At 33.2% G+C, this 19,223-nt stretch overlaps 1 protein-coding gene across 1 annotated transcript in view; it reads left to right on the top strand.

Annotated features, from left to right (window-relative positions):
• Positions 1 to 19,223, top strand: part of Csmd3 (CUB and Sushi multiple domains 3) — a 1,053,984-nt gene that overhangs the window by 102,205 nt on the left and 932,556 nt on the right. Inside the window, exon 2 of the mRNA XM_087898772.1 lies at positions 12,283 to 12,505. Within this exon, the coding sequence (XP_087754898.1) occupies positions 12,283 to 12,505 (223 nt within the window). The remainder of the gene's footprint in view (positions 1 to 12,282; positions 12,506 to 19,223) is intronic.

Genomic DNA, 19,223 nt, shown 5'->3' with positions numbered 1-19,223 from the left:
TGTATTAATGTATTTAGAAGAAAATTCTCATGGGTACAGTTTACTAATCACCTTCACACTCATGAAAATAATTCAAAATACCAATGGAATTATCCAGAGTTCGCAAAGTGCATATCTAGGTCATGGCCTATGAAAATTACCCTCTTTGTTCTATATTCTGTTTAAGTACCAGAGGTGACTGACTGTGTCTCTCACTTCCACTTATCTGACAATCTCTGGCATTTTCTCTGAGAATCCTTAGACATACAAGGATGTTGATGGAGGGAAGACCTGCTTTATGTCCCTGCCACCCAGCTAGCTTACACCAGAAATAATCACACAGAAATTGTATTAATTAGATCACTGTCTGGCCCATTATCTCTAGCCTCTTATTGGCTAACTCTCACATCTTGATCTAACCCATTTTTATTCATCTGTGTTCACCACATGGTCGTGGCTTACCAGGAAAAATTCAGCATGTCTGACCTGGCAGATCTATGTCGACTTTCTCTCTTGCTTTCTTCCTCCCAGAATTTAGTTCTGTCTTCTCTGCCTACCTAAGTTTTGCCCTATCAGGCCAAAGCAGTTTCTTGATTAACCAATGAAAGTAACACAAACACAGAAGGACCTCCTACCCCAACCCCCCAGGAGAATACTAGCTGAAACCCCTTTTTGCTCTTTCCTGGGCATACTCACCCCTAGGATGTTATGCTATCTTGCTTCTGCCAGCACCTAGCCTACTAGAAGCACTTAGATATGCTTCATACAATGTTAGCGCTAAATATCATTTCTCTTTATTTTCATCATCTTTTGAACTGCTCTTTTAAATATGTTGTTCAGTTAACAAGAAAGCTTGTATCTTGACAGTGAGTTTCAACCATATCTTTTTGCCAGCAGACATGTCTCAGCAGGTTCAAGTTGGACTGTCACTACAGCGAAGCTGAATTATACTGTCAGTGATGTGAAAACCCATTCAATGACAATTTATCTTTCCCCTCCTCTATTTCCCTGCATAACAGCACCTACAGAATTGTGTCCCCCAAATGATAATGTCATCATAGCTGTCACTCACCCTCTGGCTTTCCAAATTCTGCAAGAAAGAAAGCATACAAGGGAAGTCAGAAGTCTTTGTGACTTGTTTTCCGAGGTGCCAAGGGATGCTAACTTCCACTTTCCAGAATCACAAAGCTTGGATTTTCCACCTTACAAATACTTCAATATACTGTTTTCTTCTCAAGTAAACAGTAACTTCAGGCCCAAGGCAAGAGCCACGGAGGTGTGGAAGGAGATAATAACCACAGCAGATATTATTAGCACTAGGCTTAAGATGTACAGAGCAACAATACAAGATGAAAAATCACGTTATGGCTGCTTTAGTGAGAAAAAATAAGTGTCAAAACAGAGATAAGTTTGAGTCCAGCTATGAAAGGCTTTTAACTTCTTTATTGTTGTAGAAATATATTTTCTTTGCTTTTTCCATACCAGTGCTTCCTTTCAAAGATTTATTTATTCATTTTTGTGAGGAAGTTTTCAAAATAAAACATGGTCAACAGCTTACCTCTTTAGGTTTTCGAAAGAGTCAGGAAAAGGGTGACTGAGGTAGGAAGACTCCAAGTATAGCAACTGAGATGAAGTCCATTTCCTGTAGTGTATTTTGTCATTTAGAAACAAGGGAAAGGAAGGTAAGTGCCAGGGATGACGGAATCCTAGCAGTTTTTCTTCTTCTACCCCACAGTTGTAAGCTGCTTATAAGGAATCTGGGTAAGAATATTTGTGTATATCCCACAAAATGACAAATTTGAACATCAGAACATTACTATGAATTTCCCTATGAGTCTAATCATTTTTTAATTTTGATGCATTGAGGTGAGTTTCTAATATATTCCTTAGAACTCTTTTTAACTTAAATATTTGATTTAAAATGGGATGTAAAGAAGCTGGGGAAAGGCCCAGTTGGTAAAGTATTCAGTACACAAACAAGGACTTAAATCCAATCCACGGCCTCCAAATGAAGGTGTGGCAGATTTGAACAAATGTGTCCCCAGTCCTCCGGAGGCAGAGGCAGAAGGATCGCTGAATGCCTTTGGCCATTCATATTAACTAAACCCACAAGATCCAGATTCGGGGAGACACTGTCTCAAAATTTAATCGGAGAGTGATTGAGGAAGACAGCAGAGGTTGGACTCTATCTATACAGACAGAAACATACATAAACACATACATACCAACACCACACAAACACACACACACACACACACACACACAATATTGAGAAGTGTTTAGAGTGAGTAAAGTTAGACAAGCTTTTTTTATTTAAAACAGGCAAGGTGAAAATATAGAAGTCTGAGAATAAAGTGACATACTTTCCTATCAACACTACCCTATCTTATCACATAATACAGAGTATTCATATTTTTTAACTTCATTAATATGAAAATTGCTAACAAGTTATATTATAATAAGAGATAAAAATCTGGCTTTAAATATGAAGTAAAATTTAAAGAGGCAGCTTCAAATACAGGCACATAAAATCAGTTCCAAGGGAGCTGAGAAGCCTGAAGCAATCAGATCTTTATGTTATAGTCTAGTCTAGTCTACAAAGTGAGTTTCAGAACAGCCAGAGCTACACAGTGAAAATAAGTTTTGAAAATGAAAGATAAACATAATAAGTAAGTAAGTAGGTAGGTAAATAAATAAGTAAATAAGTAAAAAGAAAAGTTACAAAGGAGCTTGTTGGTACATCAGTTTTTAACTGACCTTTGAATTACTTCTGCAGAATTTTTTTCCAAAGCTATATATGTTGTGGCTGATCAACAAAGAGAAAGGGAAAGGAAACCTTAAAAACAGTAAAGACTGCTGGAGGTATATTGTAGTATATGAAAAACTGCAACTGTATAAAATTAAACACAAGAGTATATGTGTCTGTTCAAATCCCTGCGTTGTTTGTTGGTACCTATCAACTCCGTTACTTCTAATTATTCTTTCTTCCCATGTCTGTTGCTTCAACTGAAAATTGAGATTAGAGGATGTACCTCACAGGGAATTTGAGAAGATTAAATGAATCATTATGTGTAAATGCTTGAATGAACAGAGCAGAATTTCAAAGCTAGGCCTTTGTCTTCTTTAATCAACGACAAATAAACATGAAACAATACATTATCCTCAAATAACCAAAGTGTGCAGAGATGAGGTCGGTGGTTTAATCACGATATGTAGAGGTCTACTTTACTAGGAGATTGTCTTGCCTTGTCAGGATTTCTGCTGAGTTTTAGAATTTTACTGTAAATTTACACATCAAACATAATGAATAATATCACCACATTTAAGAACAGTGATCTCTGTGGTGATATTTCATTTGTATTTTAATAAAATTTGTCTGAACGTCAGAGAGTAAAACAGCCCAACTGGTCATCTTTACAGATCAGGCAGTGGTGACACACAACTTTAATTTCAATGGCCTACTAGTTTGCCATAGAAACTGGGTGGTAGTGGTGCATGCCTTTAATCCCATCCCAAGAGAGGAATAGAAAACGGGATGAGACAGCACTCATACACAGTCTCATTCTGAGATTCCTGGAGGCAGGATCGCCCATTTCAGACTGAGGTTTTCTGACTTTCAGGTTGAACTTCAAATTCTGTCTCTGGATTTTTATTAATCATGCTACAGATTTCTCTGTCTTCTGAATATTTGATTTATTCTTCCTTTTTAAATCTATGGTTCTGTCTTACAATGACAGAGCTTACATGAAGGCTTAACATGCCAGAAAGCCATATCTGAAAGATATCTTCATGGGCCAGCATCTCAGGACAGCGGGATAGAATGTAAAAGGCACAGGAATATTTAGCTTGGAAAAGCAATACCCATCATATAGATATTTTCCAACTTAAAATGGTATACCATTTCAAATTTGTATAATCATTCAGGAATTGTGAATGTGATATGCAAATACAGTTCATTGATTCAAGGTCTTATACTATGTGCAGATAACATTGACCAGTATCACTTAGAAACTTAAATTCTGATATTTTTATAGATGTTGTAAATATCACGTAGCTGGGATAAGTTAGAAAGTAGAAGAAAGATGCAAAGTCAGTCAAAACTGTTATGATTTTAGAAGATTAAATTGTAGATACCTTTTCTAGTGTTCTATAAGTTTGGCAGGAGTCATGGCCAGTCCACACAAGAATTGTCCAATATAAGTGTCACCATTCTAGATGACTAAGAAAGGCTGACTGCCTCCCAGAACTCCTTATCTGCTAAGAAATTATTTAGCTTTATGAACTTCCAATGCTTAAATTATGACATTAAAGGGGATGAGGAGGTACATGCGAGCAAATATTTCATCTAAAGAGAAGAGGAATGTTTTAATTAAAAAGTTCTGTTTTTTTTTTCACTAGTTGTTACAGTATGAATGCACACACACTTGTATTCCTAAAAGAATTTAATGTTTGAAATTGCTCAATTGTTGAAATTGTATCAAGTATTTTAAGTTTAGGGCATCTAAATTTTATAGGTTTTAATTCCTTGTCATTCACTCCATTTTAGTGGCTAAAACTCAAGAGATTAAGGTATTCATGACAGAAAAAAGAATTCACAATCATTATATTGATTAATTATTCAAAAATTCTCTCTGACTAAACCTATTCAATGCATATATTATGAATGAGAGGATGTGCAATACATGATTATGTTTCAGGAAACCCATATTTTCTCAAAATCTAACGCTCAACACTTATAGATTTTTGCAACGTGATATCTCATTTGACTACAGAGCTTCAAAACCAAGAAAACCATAGCTGTGTTTCAAAGATTCTTTTACAATTAATCAGAATGACTTAAAAGGTATCTTTATTACAATTTTATTTTAATTTTTCCTGATCTTACCTTTTATGAAATATACTGATTAACATTCTCTACTCCTACTTTTGATGCTTTAAAAAAAAGATTTAGTAATTATCAGTCAGGCTATTCATTTATAGGAATAATCTATACATCTAAAATGCATATTAGAATGAGGATTTGAAGTAAGAAAGCAATGAAAATGTAGTTCCTACCCTTAGGCGTTACAGTGCAGTGTTTACTGGATCTGGTAATGCTTTCACAAAGGAGTCAGGAGTTTGAAAAGCTTCCCACCACTGTTTATTTAAATCTAGCAAGTTTTGCAAAAATATTGCTTTGAGTCTGTTAGATTTTTCAAATATGACTGGAAATGTTTTGGTTTTTCTATAGCTATGTATGCCTTATTATGGAAGAGAGTGAATATTTTAGGTTGCCCCAGGCTTAACAGACAAATCTACACACAGATGTTAAACAAAGAGCCAATAAATGTGGAAAAGCAGTGTGTATTTTACTGCACTGTGAAACAAAGGAATGGTTACTTGGAACACACAAAGTGGTGTGAAGAAGAAGAAGGATAAGAAATCAAGTATAAACTAGAATATTCTAATAAGCTATAAACCTACTAGACCAGGGAGGGAGCAGGTCACTTGAGTGATTGTATCATGAACTTTTGATTTCTCTGAGAATTGTTCTTTTTGTTTGAAAGAGTATTTCAGGTGATGATTATAATTTATTTGCATAAGATTCTCTATAGCATTGAAATAAGGTTGGCTGAAGATTTTTAGTGGACTAGCTTTACAAGACTGAACATTCTTCAGTAGAGAACAGCTGGCACTGAGGACTGTGAGCAACAGCTTGTGTTGGGTGAAAACTTCCAACAAAATGAGGGAGCTGAATATTAGAGAGGAGTTGGTCTTTTGGTTGGTTGTTTTGTTGTTGGCTTTACCAAATTGATCCAATAAATTTATTTTTGAATAATTAAAAAATACTGAGGAATAATTTTAGGTGCAAGAAAAATCAATCTAGTATGACAGACCAAATGAAAAAAGAATAAACATAAAGCCAAATACAAATGGATTTTCAGTGATTGAAAAATTTACAGTGTCTTCCAGTGTTTGGATGTATTTTTGTTTGATTTTGATGTTTAGATCATGCTAGATTCAAGTAATGTATTTAGAAGATTCTGTCTGCTTCAATACTTTGGTTAATTTAAGACTACATGACATTAGCTCTTTCTGAAATTTTCTATAAAATTTAACAATGAATCTACCTGTTTTCATTAGTCAGAAAAATGTTATTATGCTACATATGGTCTGTTAAGTTTTACTGATTTTTTTGAGCCCACCGGAAAATGATTCATATCTTCTAAGTTACCAAATTTGTTGGTGTTGGTGTACAGTTTCCCAAAAACTATCATATATATATATAGATATATATAGATATATAGATATAGATATATAGATATAGATATATATACAGGTATCAGTAATGTTTGTTTCATTTTGTTAGTTTTGACCACCTTTTGGTTACTCCAGATAAATTTTTATATGTTTCTAAGAAAGCAATTCTTCATTTCACTTATTTCTAAACATAATATATCTAAGTTCCTATTTTGTTTGTTTCTCTTCTTCAATATTTTTTATTGCTCCTTACTTTGGTTTGAAGTATCTCTTTTCTCCTACCTTGAGCTACTTCACTGAGCTGTTTACTCGACATGTTTTGTTGTGTTTGTTGTTGGTAGTTGATCAGATTTTTTTGTTTTGAGACAAATGCTCACTTTATATTCTCCATGTGAACTTGTATTTCTTCTTCATTCTTCCAACGGTTGGATATCTCTAAACCATGAAAATAATCTTATTTTTTCTTATTTTATCAGCTCTTTGAATATTTCCTTCAATATATTTCATCATGTTTATTTGCTCCCTTCTCCCAAATCCTTTCAGACCCACTTCACCTTCCCAATCTACTGAATTTTGTGTCCTCAAAACACATTCTCACACACACACACACACACACACACACACACACACACACACAGAGATACAAAAATTCCTCACCTTTTGGCCATCTATACCATTTCAATAACAACCTCTAGGAATGAGACTTCATACCATGTGGTATAATCATTTTTATAGAACTAATCATTTTTATAGAAAATTTTATGGTTTCAAAAGCTATAATGTATTTCTTGGTGTAAATGTTATCCACTGTTTTCTAGAATGTATATTATGTACCTTTACCTCTTTTTTGTTGTAACTGTTTTTTCTGCTATTTGCTTTCTTGCAAGATAAATGATTGCCTTTTCAAAGAATAGCTATGAAGCTTATAATTAATGAGGTTCCTGTTGCACAACCGATAAGTTAGATATTTTCTTCAAATGTCGTGAACCACTGTGTCCCTCCTTCTATCAACAAGTTCTACATAGGTGTTTGGGTATACTTTTAATATTATAAAAATTTAGAAGTTTATTTTAGCTTCCAATTCCATAGACAGGACCTTAATTAGTCCTCAGGTGAGAAATCAGGGACAGCCTTTGTCTTTCCTTGGTGTGTATGGGCAGCAGACACTTCAACCCTCAAGTGTTTTAAGAGTGTCTCAAAATTGGCAATGGACCTCTTTCCCCCAGATCTCCCTTTGAGGTTTGATCAGATTTTTTTTCTGTTCTACCTTGTGTAGTAGTTTTGATAGGCATATTACTAAATACTGTATTTTTACTGTGGTCAAGGGATAAAGCTTTAAATATACAGCCATTTCTATGCCAAAGAGGGGTATGGATGTTATGGTCATGACTATCATGCCTAATAATATTGACCTATAGGTTTCCAGTCAATTCTAAGACAGGTACAACAGTGAGAACAGTCTCTGTAGGGGAAAGATATGTTGTAGAGATAAACTGATTAATGCTTCTAATAAGTTTTAATTTTCAAAGCTTCCTGGGCTACAAAGGTGTTATGTGTGAATGTCAAGTTTAAAGTCAAGAATGCAGTAGTTTGAAGTACAGCTACATACCTTGCTATTAGCTTGAAGAGTTTTTATATATTACTCATGTTTTTCATAGACTTTGTGAAGCTATCACAATTGTGAAAAAATTGATATTGATAATTGTATGGATCAAAACCCATAAACCTTTGTCTGGTATTTCTTATTGCTATCAAAAGTAATATATTTTACTCAAAAGAAAAGTCTCTAACTTTCTATGTTTTTTTTCTGAGTTTATTTGTATGAAACAATAAAGTAGATCAATACAGTTCTCATTGTAACATGCGTGACTTAAAAATTAAATGAAATTTAAGAAATGTTCGCTCTAGATAACTTATTGTTTTAAACTTTCTTGTCAATTTAAATAAAAAATAATTTCTTTTGGGTATGTATGAGCGTGTGTACACATGTGCCAGGGCCCAAATGGGTCTGAACATGTTTGCGGTTGGAGAACAGCTTTGCAGCTGTGAGTTCTGCCTCTCCACCATGTGCTCTGGGAACCCAACTCGGGACACTAAACTCGGAGATGTGTCTTGATCTATCCATAAATCTTACTAGACCCTACATTTGACATCTATAGGTTAATATGTATTAGCAGTTTATATGACTCTTTGAAGCCAGGGGAAATCTTGCTATAACTTAAACTATTTGGAAATTTAAAATTATCCTTCCTATAATTCATGCCATTTTTCTAAACCTTTAAGATAAAAGCATTTACTTAGGGTTTTGTTTCTATTTCTGTGACTCTCGTCTTTAATGAGTTGTTCCTAGATATTTTTTTTTCTGAATTGTATTGGATAAACTGACCCAACTATCAAAAGTTTTAAAAAAACTTGAAATGCCATGACCATACAATTGTAATATTTTGTAAACCTTGCAAAATGAACTATCTGAAATCTTCAGGCTTATTTATTTGCTCTGAGGTTAAATTCTGAAACCAGAACCAGAACGAGAGAAAAATTACTAATATAATTGTTCAGAGTAAGGATATATAGTAACTCTGGTGATTTCTATAAATTGGTTGATAGAGATCCTATCAACATGATTCATAGTGGTATGCTTTTCAGATAATACTCACACATACTTTAGAAATAATTGAACAACTACAATTACAATGATTAGGAGTTGAGGAATTTAAGCTGAAGACCAACATAATATTCAAGGTGAATGACAGTTTATTCTTAGACATAGTAATATCCTGGCTCAAAAACCTAAAGCAAGCTAACAAAAGAAGGAGAAGTGTGTGTGTGTGTGTGTGTGTGTGTGTGTGTGTGTGTGTGTGTGTGTAAATTCTTAAATATTTGTGAAGGTGAAACAGTCCAAAATTACCTGAAAGAATCATAAAGAATAGGTGATTTGGGTGAAAGTTTTTCATTTAACTGTTTGTTTAATATTTAAGGCAATTCAGTCAAATTGATATAGAATAAGCTATGTTTTTGGATGGTGTGTCATGGTGCAGATAATAAGCAAATACTTATAAATAATGTTAACGGAAATATTTTTCCAGAAATGTTTCAGCATAATATGGAAAAGAGTAGAAAAATAAGATATGCTTTTTAAAAAGTAGAATATGTAAGCCAAACGAATTTATTACCAGTGATAGTATACCAATACACCTAGCTAAATATGTCAAAGAAGGATGTCACAAAAGGTGAAGCATAAAAATTAATATATTTTTAATTTTATTACACTGACTCAGAAGGCAAGCTGCAGTGCCTTAGGAAAGCAAACACACACTTTCTTACTTTAGAGCTCCCATTCTCTTTTCTAAATTAGCTGCAAATCTCAAACAAGTACATAAGTATTCTCTGTGCCATTTGTGACATGAAGAATGAATGATGGTGGTGGGAAATATTGCCAGAATCTGTTTTCTTATGAGACTACTCCTGATCAACAAACTCTTGATCCTGTGTTTCATATTCAATATTTTAATCATCTGAGATTAAGATATAGATTATGAGTTATGAGCTATGGAACTTTTGGTTAGGAAACTCCTTATGATTGGAGGAATATTTCAGATATGAGCAGATGAGGTTTATGTCTTAAAAAGTATTACAGTGTTATTTTGTAGTTTCAATGGTCTGTGTACCTAGAATCCTTCCTTCCCCTTACATCTCTTGTTATGACATGAGAAAGAGACCAAAAAGCTTGAATTTCATCTTTGTGATTTGTTGTGTTGAGTAGAAAATAAGTATATATTCTCTGGTAAGAAAAGAAACAATAGACACAGGAACTTATCAAGAGAATACTGACTGTGCAGGAATGTCCTTAAGAAACACATGAATTAAATAGCACAAAGCAGGTACTTATTTTTAAAATGTATCTTGTAAAATAAACCAAATGCATATAAAAATTCAAAGTTGTTCATATGCTTAGAAAATATACAAAAAAGGAAACAGTTAATAGAAGGGTAAATTCCGATGTCACTGATGGGTAGTTTTCATTTTTAATTCTTGAAATTCTATTTGTGATTTTAAATTACTTTTATTCAAAATATTTAACTTTAAAAAAATTTTATGTATAATACATGCTTATTATAACAAAATAAAAATTAAAAATGAAGAATACAGATAAGGGAGCACATTGAAAACAGGTGCATCTTATATTTGCCTAAAGAAAAGAGTTTGTAATATATGAATCAGCAGCCCCTTAACAAATGAGCAGACAAAATGAGTGTGTTATTTTAAAATGTATGCCCTTTGCCTAAAATAATCAGGGTCATGGAGCTTGAGAATATATAAAACAACCCATAGATCAGATTGTTGCTGAAGGGATTCATGCTTGCATTTTGTTATGAACTTCAAATTGGATGCTGTTCAGGCAGAAAACTAATAGAAATGGCTGATAGCTAATTAACCTTAGGCTTCAAAGTAATTGCTGTGCAGGAAGCAATTTGAAAGAGACCTTTTAATATTTATTTATTTATTTGTTTGCTTTTGAAAAATCATAAAATACCCTGTTTCACTTTTGATGAATGAGCAAAAATATATGAATATAGGCAAGTATTGACTTTTAAAGCCTCTATCCGATCTAAATTCTTGGTAAGCTTTTTAAAAAAGGAAAACATAACAAGTTATCATTCATTTGGCAGCATTAGCACTAGGCTAAGTACAGACATTTTAGAGGCAGACTTTCAAACTAAGTAAGAATCCAAAAGAATTTTGTATTTATCCATGAGACACCTTCTTAGGAGTAGACCCATTACAGGCAGCTAATCTAGTGCAAGTGGCTACTGTGGGGTGATCTGACTCACTAAGCAACTGGAAGCTGTTGCGATTTGAAGAACAGTATGGATTACAGACAGAAGTTTCTGTCCTACCCAATTCCATAGCCTTACAGTCCCAACAAAACTCACAGAGGCTTATATTAATTATATAATGATTGACCTATTAACTCAGGCTTATTATGAACTTAAATAAACCCATAATTCTTATCTATGTTTAGCCACATAGATTGAAACCTTTCTCAGTGAGGTATTCTCATCTTGTTTCCTCCATGTGTGGTTGGTGACTGCAGTCTGAGCCTTTTCTCTTCCCAGAATTCTCCTAGTCTGGTGGCTGTCCCTGCCTACACTTCTTGCCTGACTACTGGCAAATCAGCATTTTATTAAACCAATACAAGTGACAAATCTATACAGGGTACCAGACAATTATGCCATAGCACTAAACTTTTGAACTTAGCCTCTGTCTGCCCCATTCTTTAACTTTGACTTCTTAATTTCTGCTCATGGTTTTGCTCATAAAAATGTCTCATCAGTATATTCAAACAAACTAGTTTGCTAGAAACACAGTACATTGTCAAATTATCTCTGAACTCTCATGGACTTTGACCTTCCACAAAATTAGTATAAAAAGTAATATCATTGATACCAAATGCTTAGGTTTAATTCATTATATAAGTTTAACACCCTAGTTAATTTAGGATTATCTTATAATGAACCAAGGACTATTATGAAAATTAAAACCATCGTATAGCTTTTACTCTACAAATCCTTTTTTCTAGTGAGATGAGCAGGTTCTCTCAAAACACAATATAGATATATCTGAGTACGTATAATCAAACTGTGCTATGTTAAAAAGATGGATTTAAATTTTTCAGACCCATTGTGCTTTGTATAATTAATTTTCAACATTGTTTATTTCTTCCCAGCATTAGATTGAAAAGAATAAAAAAAAACTGACATGTTTGGGAATTTTATTTGTCAGATCACAATGGAAGTAAAGCAACACAGTGGATGATTCTATCAACTTCTTTTGGATTATTAAATTTAATCTGAAAATTATAATCCTACTATTTGTTATTCACATTATGTATCAAATCTTCCATATATATATGTGACATACATATTTATGCAATCTACATAAATCTTAAAATGTCATAAAATTTGCAATAGCTCTTATAGAAAACCAAGAATTTTCAAAAAATGTCTACTGTTTTTGTTTTGTATTCTATAACAGTGACAATTTATTTATCTTTTGTTGCAGGTTTTATTTATACATGTGGTGGAACTTTAAAAGGACTTAATGGCACCATAGAAAGCCCTGGTTTTCCATATGGATATCCAAATGGTGCAAACTGTACATGGGTAATAATTGCAGAAGAACGAAATAGAATACAAATTGTTTTTCAGTCATTTGCGCTAGAAGAGGAATACGACTACTTATCCTTATATGATGGACATCCTCACCCTACGAACTTTAGGACAAGGTTAGTAAAATCTCAGTGGAACATTAGAGGTAAATTATATCATGGAAAAAATTGTTTCAAAGAAAATGTTTTTTATATGGCTCGTAATAATAAACTCATATTGAATAACTACGTATTCTTCATTTGAAAATACACAATTTAATGATAAAATTTTCCCCATTGGTCTGACTTCCTAATAATAATAATTATTACATCTCCAGAGATAAATACAAATTGAACATAACACTTTAAGATAGTTATGGTGTTTGGGGTTTTAGTTAATTATCTCAAGACTTTATTTATTGTGGTCATAACTTGGGGCAAAGTAAAATTATACTATAAAAGTTGTCTTTCAGAGGTATGTGTCAAATGGAATATGCAGTGGTATAAAGTAAAGACTGTAAATTCCATATTTATATGATTGAGAAACACATTCATTTCAGAGAAAGTATTCAAAAATTGAAGAAAGCAACTTTTTTGAGCAAACAAATCTCATATTTCTGACCCTACAAGTGGAATTACACACACATGTACACACACATAGATATAAACACTGTGTGTGTGTGGTTGTTTTATCTGCATGCATATCTGTGCATCCAGGCCCATGTTGTGTATGCATGCCCATTTGGTGCAGAGTGTAAATAAGGCTGTGTCAACCCTGGATGCTCAGATTTGAAGCCGGATCTGCTTTAAGAATAACCTGTACACTTAATAGCTGAAGCATCTTTCTAGTCCTAAAATTTTACATTTTTGGAGGTAGTCAATTAAAAATATGAATTCATTTTTTCTTGTTAAATGAGAGTTTATTATTTTATTTAAACTGGCTGTTTTTATCTAAAATACAAATGTTTTGCTATTTTAGAAAAACTCATAATTTTAAATGATTTTTAACTTGAAAAAAACATCCAAAACAGTTATCACATATCTCTAGACTTATATTATGTTTAAATATAGTTCATGAATTCTCAAGATTTTGTAGTTTATAATTTATATTCTAAGAAGATAATATTGGATTTTAAAACGTGCTTCTATATTTTTCTATGGGTTAAAATTTATTTGCTAATTCTGTCACCTTTTCTAATGGTTCATGTGCTGTTTCTTTATAAAAATATTTTTTCTTATATGATTTATCCTGATTTTAATGTTCCCTCTATCTTTTTCTTCAAGCCTCTCTCCAACTCCCTCCCAACTAGATTCACTGTCTTCCTATTTCTTATTAGAAAAGAACAGGCTTTTAAGAGATAACGGCAAATCATGACAAAATAAAATATAAAGAGATGAAGCTAAACCTATCACAGCAAAGTCTAAACCTATCATAGCAATACAACAGGAGAAAAAGACTCCCAAGAGCAGGCTTAAGAGTCAGAGATCTGCTTGTTCTCATAGTCAGAATTCCCATAAAACTACTAAGCTAATAGCTGTAATATATGTGCAGAGCATCTAGAGCAGACCCATGTAGGCCCTGTGCTTCAGCATCACTCTCTCAGAGTTCATAGGCACCTCACTTAGCTGATCCAGAAGGCTGTGTTCTCTTGGTGTCCTCTATCTCCTCTGGCTCTTACAATCTTTCTTCTTTCTCTTCCTCAGTATTCCCTGTCCTCTGAAGGAAGGGATGTGAGGGGGACTTCTAATTTAGACTCTCTCTCCACATAATGTCTGTTTGAGGTTCTCTGCATCTGTTTGCATATGATGCCAGAGGAAATGTCTTTGATTACTGTTGGATAAGGTACTAATTTATGAGTATAGCAGAATATCATTAGGAATTATTCAATTCTATTTTATTTTATTTTAACCTGTATTGGTTGGTTTTACCCTAGTGGACTTCCAGGTTTCTTGTATCTGGTTCTTGGTTACTCCGTGTCAATTGTGGTTTCCTCCTAATGGGGTGAAACTTTATTCAAAGCAGACATTGGTTACATCACCATATAATATTAGTTAATGACAATGTGAAAGGTGTTGTTTCCATTATTTCTTCCTCACTGGTTTTGATGTTTGTATATAGGAAGGCTACTAAGTTTTGTTTTCATTTAATCTTGTATCCAGCTATTTTACTGAAATTATTTATCAACTACAGGAGTTTCCTGATGAAATTTTTAGAGTTTCTTATTTACACAATGTATTGTCTACAAATAACTATACTTTTACTTTTTCCTTCCCAGTTTGTATCACTTGATGACCTTCACTTGTCTTACTGTTCTAGTGCCAAGTTTAAGTACTGTCTTAAACAGATGTGAAGAGAGTGCACAACCTTGTCTTATTCCTAATTTTTGTGAAATCACTTTGAATTTCTCTCCATTTAATTTGATATTGGCTGTAGGCTCACTATTAATTGTCTTTATTATATATAGGTATGTCTCATGTATTTCTAATTTGTAAAGGACTTTTTCACAATGGGATATTGGTTTTTGTAAAAGATATTTTCTTCATCTAATGAGGTGATCATAATTTTTTCATCTCTCAGTTTGAAAACATGATGAATTGCATTCACCTATTTTCATATATTGAACTATACCTGCGACTCAGGGTGAATCCTATTTGATCATGGTGGACAATATTTTATGTGTTCTTATATTTGACTTGCAAGTATTTTGAGTATTTTTTAATATATGTCCAAGAGGGAAGTTGATCTGTAATTTTTCTGTCTTTATCGAGTATTGTTTCTCTGTGCTTTTGGTATCATGGTAACTGATTCTCATAAAATCAATTTGAAAATTTTTCTTGTCTTTTGCCTATATATTTTTAAGTATGTCCTTTTAATTCTCTGGATTTCCTCTGTGTCTGTTGTTAGGTAGTCCTCTTTGTTCAATTTTGGATATTCCCTTTCTTTTAGTTAGCTTGGATAAGGGTTTTTCTCTCTTGTTGATATTCTCAGAGAACCAATTCTTTGTTTCATTTTATTGATTTCAGGCCTCAGTTTGGCAATTTCTTTCGATATACTCACGAGTGTGCTTGCTTCTTCTTGTTCTAGAGCTTTAAGGTATATGTTTTTGTTGCTTAGTATAACATCACTCAAATTTCTTTTATTAATACGGCACATAGTGCTATGTGCATGTGGTCTTTTAGAACCACATTCATTGTGTCCCATAAGTTTCAATATACTGTTAATTAATTTTCATTGAATCCATGAAATCTTTTGCTTATTTCTTATTTCTTTCTTGACTTATTTTTTATTCAGTTTACAATTATTCAGCTTCCATGAGTTTATAAGCTTTCTGTTGTTTCTGTACTTATTGATATCTAGCTTTAAAAAATGACTGTGTGATAGGATGAAGGGAGTCATTTAAATTTTTTTGTATTAGTTGGGAGTTGCTGTGTGTCCCAGACTGTGGACAACTTTTCGGAAAGTTCAGTGAGGTTCATTTAACCATATATTCTTTTCTGCCTAGGTGAAATGCTCTATAAATATCTGTGTGTCAATTTTTCATAATTTCTCTTATAGGTTCATAATTTCTCTTAGCTCCAGCATTTTTGTTTGTTTCTGCTCTAAATGACATGTGACTAAGGAGAATATATAGTTGGAATTTTTCTTTGGTCTGCCAACCAATTTCCCACGTAAAGACAAGGAGATGTACTATTAATTAGGAATGCTTGGTCTTAGCTTAGGCTTATCCCACTACCTCTTTTAACTTAATTTAACCAGTTTTTCTTCATCTACATTTTGGTTCAGGGCTTTTTACCTTTCTTTAAATTTGTACATTCTATTTTTCCTGCTTTATCACTAGACAACTGGCTGGCTGGAACATCATGTCTTTGTCTCCTCTTTTCTTTCTTTCTCTCCAGCCTAATTCTTCCTCCAACTTCCTCTTTCTGCCAGGAAGTCCAATCTATATCTCCTTCCTCACTATTCACCATTCATATTTTTAATAGACCAATATTTGTCTTAGGCAGGAAAGTAAAACAGCAATACTTCTTTACGTAGTTAAATGAATTCCAAGCATCAATGAAGGAAATAAAATACTTTATACAATAAAATAAATGTAGCATATATTTGCATAGTCAAATATGCAATACTTCCCACTTTTTGTCTAACTTAAAAGAAAGGTTTTAGTTTTAACATGGTAAGAATATAAACAAATAGACCAATTATCAAGGAAGAATTAAATTTACAATATCCAATCCATTTGCATTTGTCAAATTCATAGAAAATACTCCATTATCTTTTCTATCTTGTTGAGTTCAAAATTTTATACACAATTCACTCTCTATTCCTATTTGTATTTCTAATTCAAAACTATCTATTTAGATCACAAATCATTTTCTTAGTAAAAAGCAATTTAAACTTTTATGTCTCTTAACCTTACAAACTTTATTGCTCTTTTGTGAAATTCTTTTCTGAATTTGGTAACAAGGAAAATTATAACTATCTCATTTTCAACTCCATCAGAGAACTGAGAAGGATATAATACTAACTGAGTAAACAGAAATTGCAGAGCAAAGTCTTCCAAAACTCTAGAGATGACGGAGGTGACAAGCTTCTGGGACAGTCTTTCCCAGTTCCTCTGTCCCATTGGTGCATCCATCTTTCACATATAAACCTAGAATAGCTGACAAACTTTTCTATGAATTAGGAATTTTGAAGAACGGTTCAAACTTGTTTTGGCGAAGTTTGGCAGTCTTTTGCCTTTGTGTCCACTTTGTGCAGTATACTGTCAGTCTTTAATGTAAGACCAGGTTCTTGCCCAAATGGCTAGTTTTGCCACAATGAAACAAACTCAAAAAGGAAGGTTTTCAATGCCCATTGTCCTCTTATGAAGTAGTTTGGTGCTGTAAGGAGCATATATACCTCTATGTCATGAAAAGCCTTAGGTTACTAAAACATCTTACATGCCATATCTGTATGTTTCTGAAGTATTTGAAGACCACCTGACTATATAAAATACATCTATTATTAAAAACACATTTAATTTCATTACAAATTTGATTGATATAGATTAACTGACGATTTAATGCAGTCAAAGATTATTTTTGTTTTATTCGTGATCAATAAGAAGACAGTTGTCAACTTCAAGAGTTAGGTATTGAAATCTTCTACTATCAGTGTATGAGGAAAATATTTGATTTAAACAAAGAATTTCAGGCAGACTACCTAATTTTCTGGCATGCACAACCTGTGATTTAGCAGGAGGTTGACCATTTGTGTTTTAAATAAATTGTTATTCTAATTGTCCTCTCAAATTTAGTCTCAAAAATTAATATCACAAGGAAAATGATACACCTAGAAGTAATATTTCTGTTATTGTATTAGATTTCTTGTTAAAGAGATATATGGAAAAGCTGTGCACATAATATTAACTCTAAGCAACATGACAGTATGAAGTATTACCATGTCATGGAGTACTTCTGAAAATGTTACTGAAAATACATATAAAATACCTTCATAGATATAGAATCTCATTGGTACACATTTGATTGGTTCTAGCCTTAGAAGTAAGTGAAACTGATTTAACTTTTTAATGATATTCGTTTGTAAGGTGAAAAGTTTATAGAACTGATTACAATGGGGATATACTTCTTTGTATCTTCCTCTCATTTTCACTACTTTGTCTTACTGAATGCTTCTGACTTGTTCTTCATCTTACATGGCTAACCTCATTCAATATATCATTTGAAGCACACACTGTATGGATCTGTTTCTGACTGTGTTCTTTCATCGACATTGCAAATGTCATTAGAATATGGATGTTTATTGTTAATGATACAACATAAAGTCAAGGAATAAGATATGCATTTGAGCCTGCATGGATGAGCTAGAATGGCTGAGTGGTGAACTGATGGTTTCTTCCTGTCTTAGGGTTTTATTGCTGTGAAGAGATGCCATGATCATAGCAGCTCTTATAAATGAAAGCATATTATTGGCACTGGTGTAGAGTTGGAGATTTAGTTCATTGTCATTATGGTGGGAAATATGGAAGGTTAAAGGTAGACATGGTAGTTGAGAGTTTTTTGTCCATACTGACACAGAGCAAAAGTGTCACAATTGACTTGGCTTGAGCATCTGAGATCCCAAAGTCCACTTCCTTCAAGAAAGTGATACCTATTCCAACAAGGCAACACCACTTAATAATGCCACTCACTATGGACCTATAGGGACCATTTTCCTACAGACCACCACACTTCCCATAGCTGTTCACATCCAACCGTGTAAGAGATAATAAACGAAGTCTAAGAATTTCATGACAGCTACAATAATATGCATAAAACAAAGGCTTTTGTAGTTTTTCTTCACATCAGTGATGTATTATGTATAAATGAGGTAAACATAAAAAATGGGCTAACCCTTTCAATATTATCTGGTGGCTTCTATAGATGTACTGACTGTATCTTTGCACATATCTATCTACTTAAGGAATAAAAGAACACAATACTGTTTTATTTTTTCTCTTTTATATAAAACATATGTAGTCATGTATTTAATGATCCAACAAATGTGTCATAGTAGATTTCCACTATCTAGGCTACTTACAAGCTTTCTTCCTCTTCTTCTATTGTGAACCTGCGCACTGGGGAAAGAAAGGTAACATAGACATCCCATTTAGAACTGAGAACTTTATTTGTTATGGATTGACAAGTTATGGGTCTTTATATCAATCATCACCTACTGAAAAAAAAGAAAAAGCAAAGAAGGAAAGAAAATAACTTTTGTGATTTTAAGCCCTGGGCAACTGACAAATGCTACAAAAGGGACAGTCAGGTTTCTTCATAGATGAGGTCTTTGAAAGGCTTCCTGCTCTCCAGGTAG

Source organism: Myodes glareolus, chromosome 19, assembly GCF_982192425.1.
Source record: "Myodes glareolus chromosome 19, mMyoGla1.1, whole genome shotgun sequence".
Taxonomy (NCBI): domain Eukaryota; kingdom Metazoa; phylum Chordata; class Mammalia; order Rodentia; family Cricetidae; genus Myodes; species Myodes glareolus.
The sequence above is the reverse complement of the archived record's forward strand: the minus strand, read 5'-3'. Positions and strand labels throughout refer to the sequence as shown.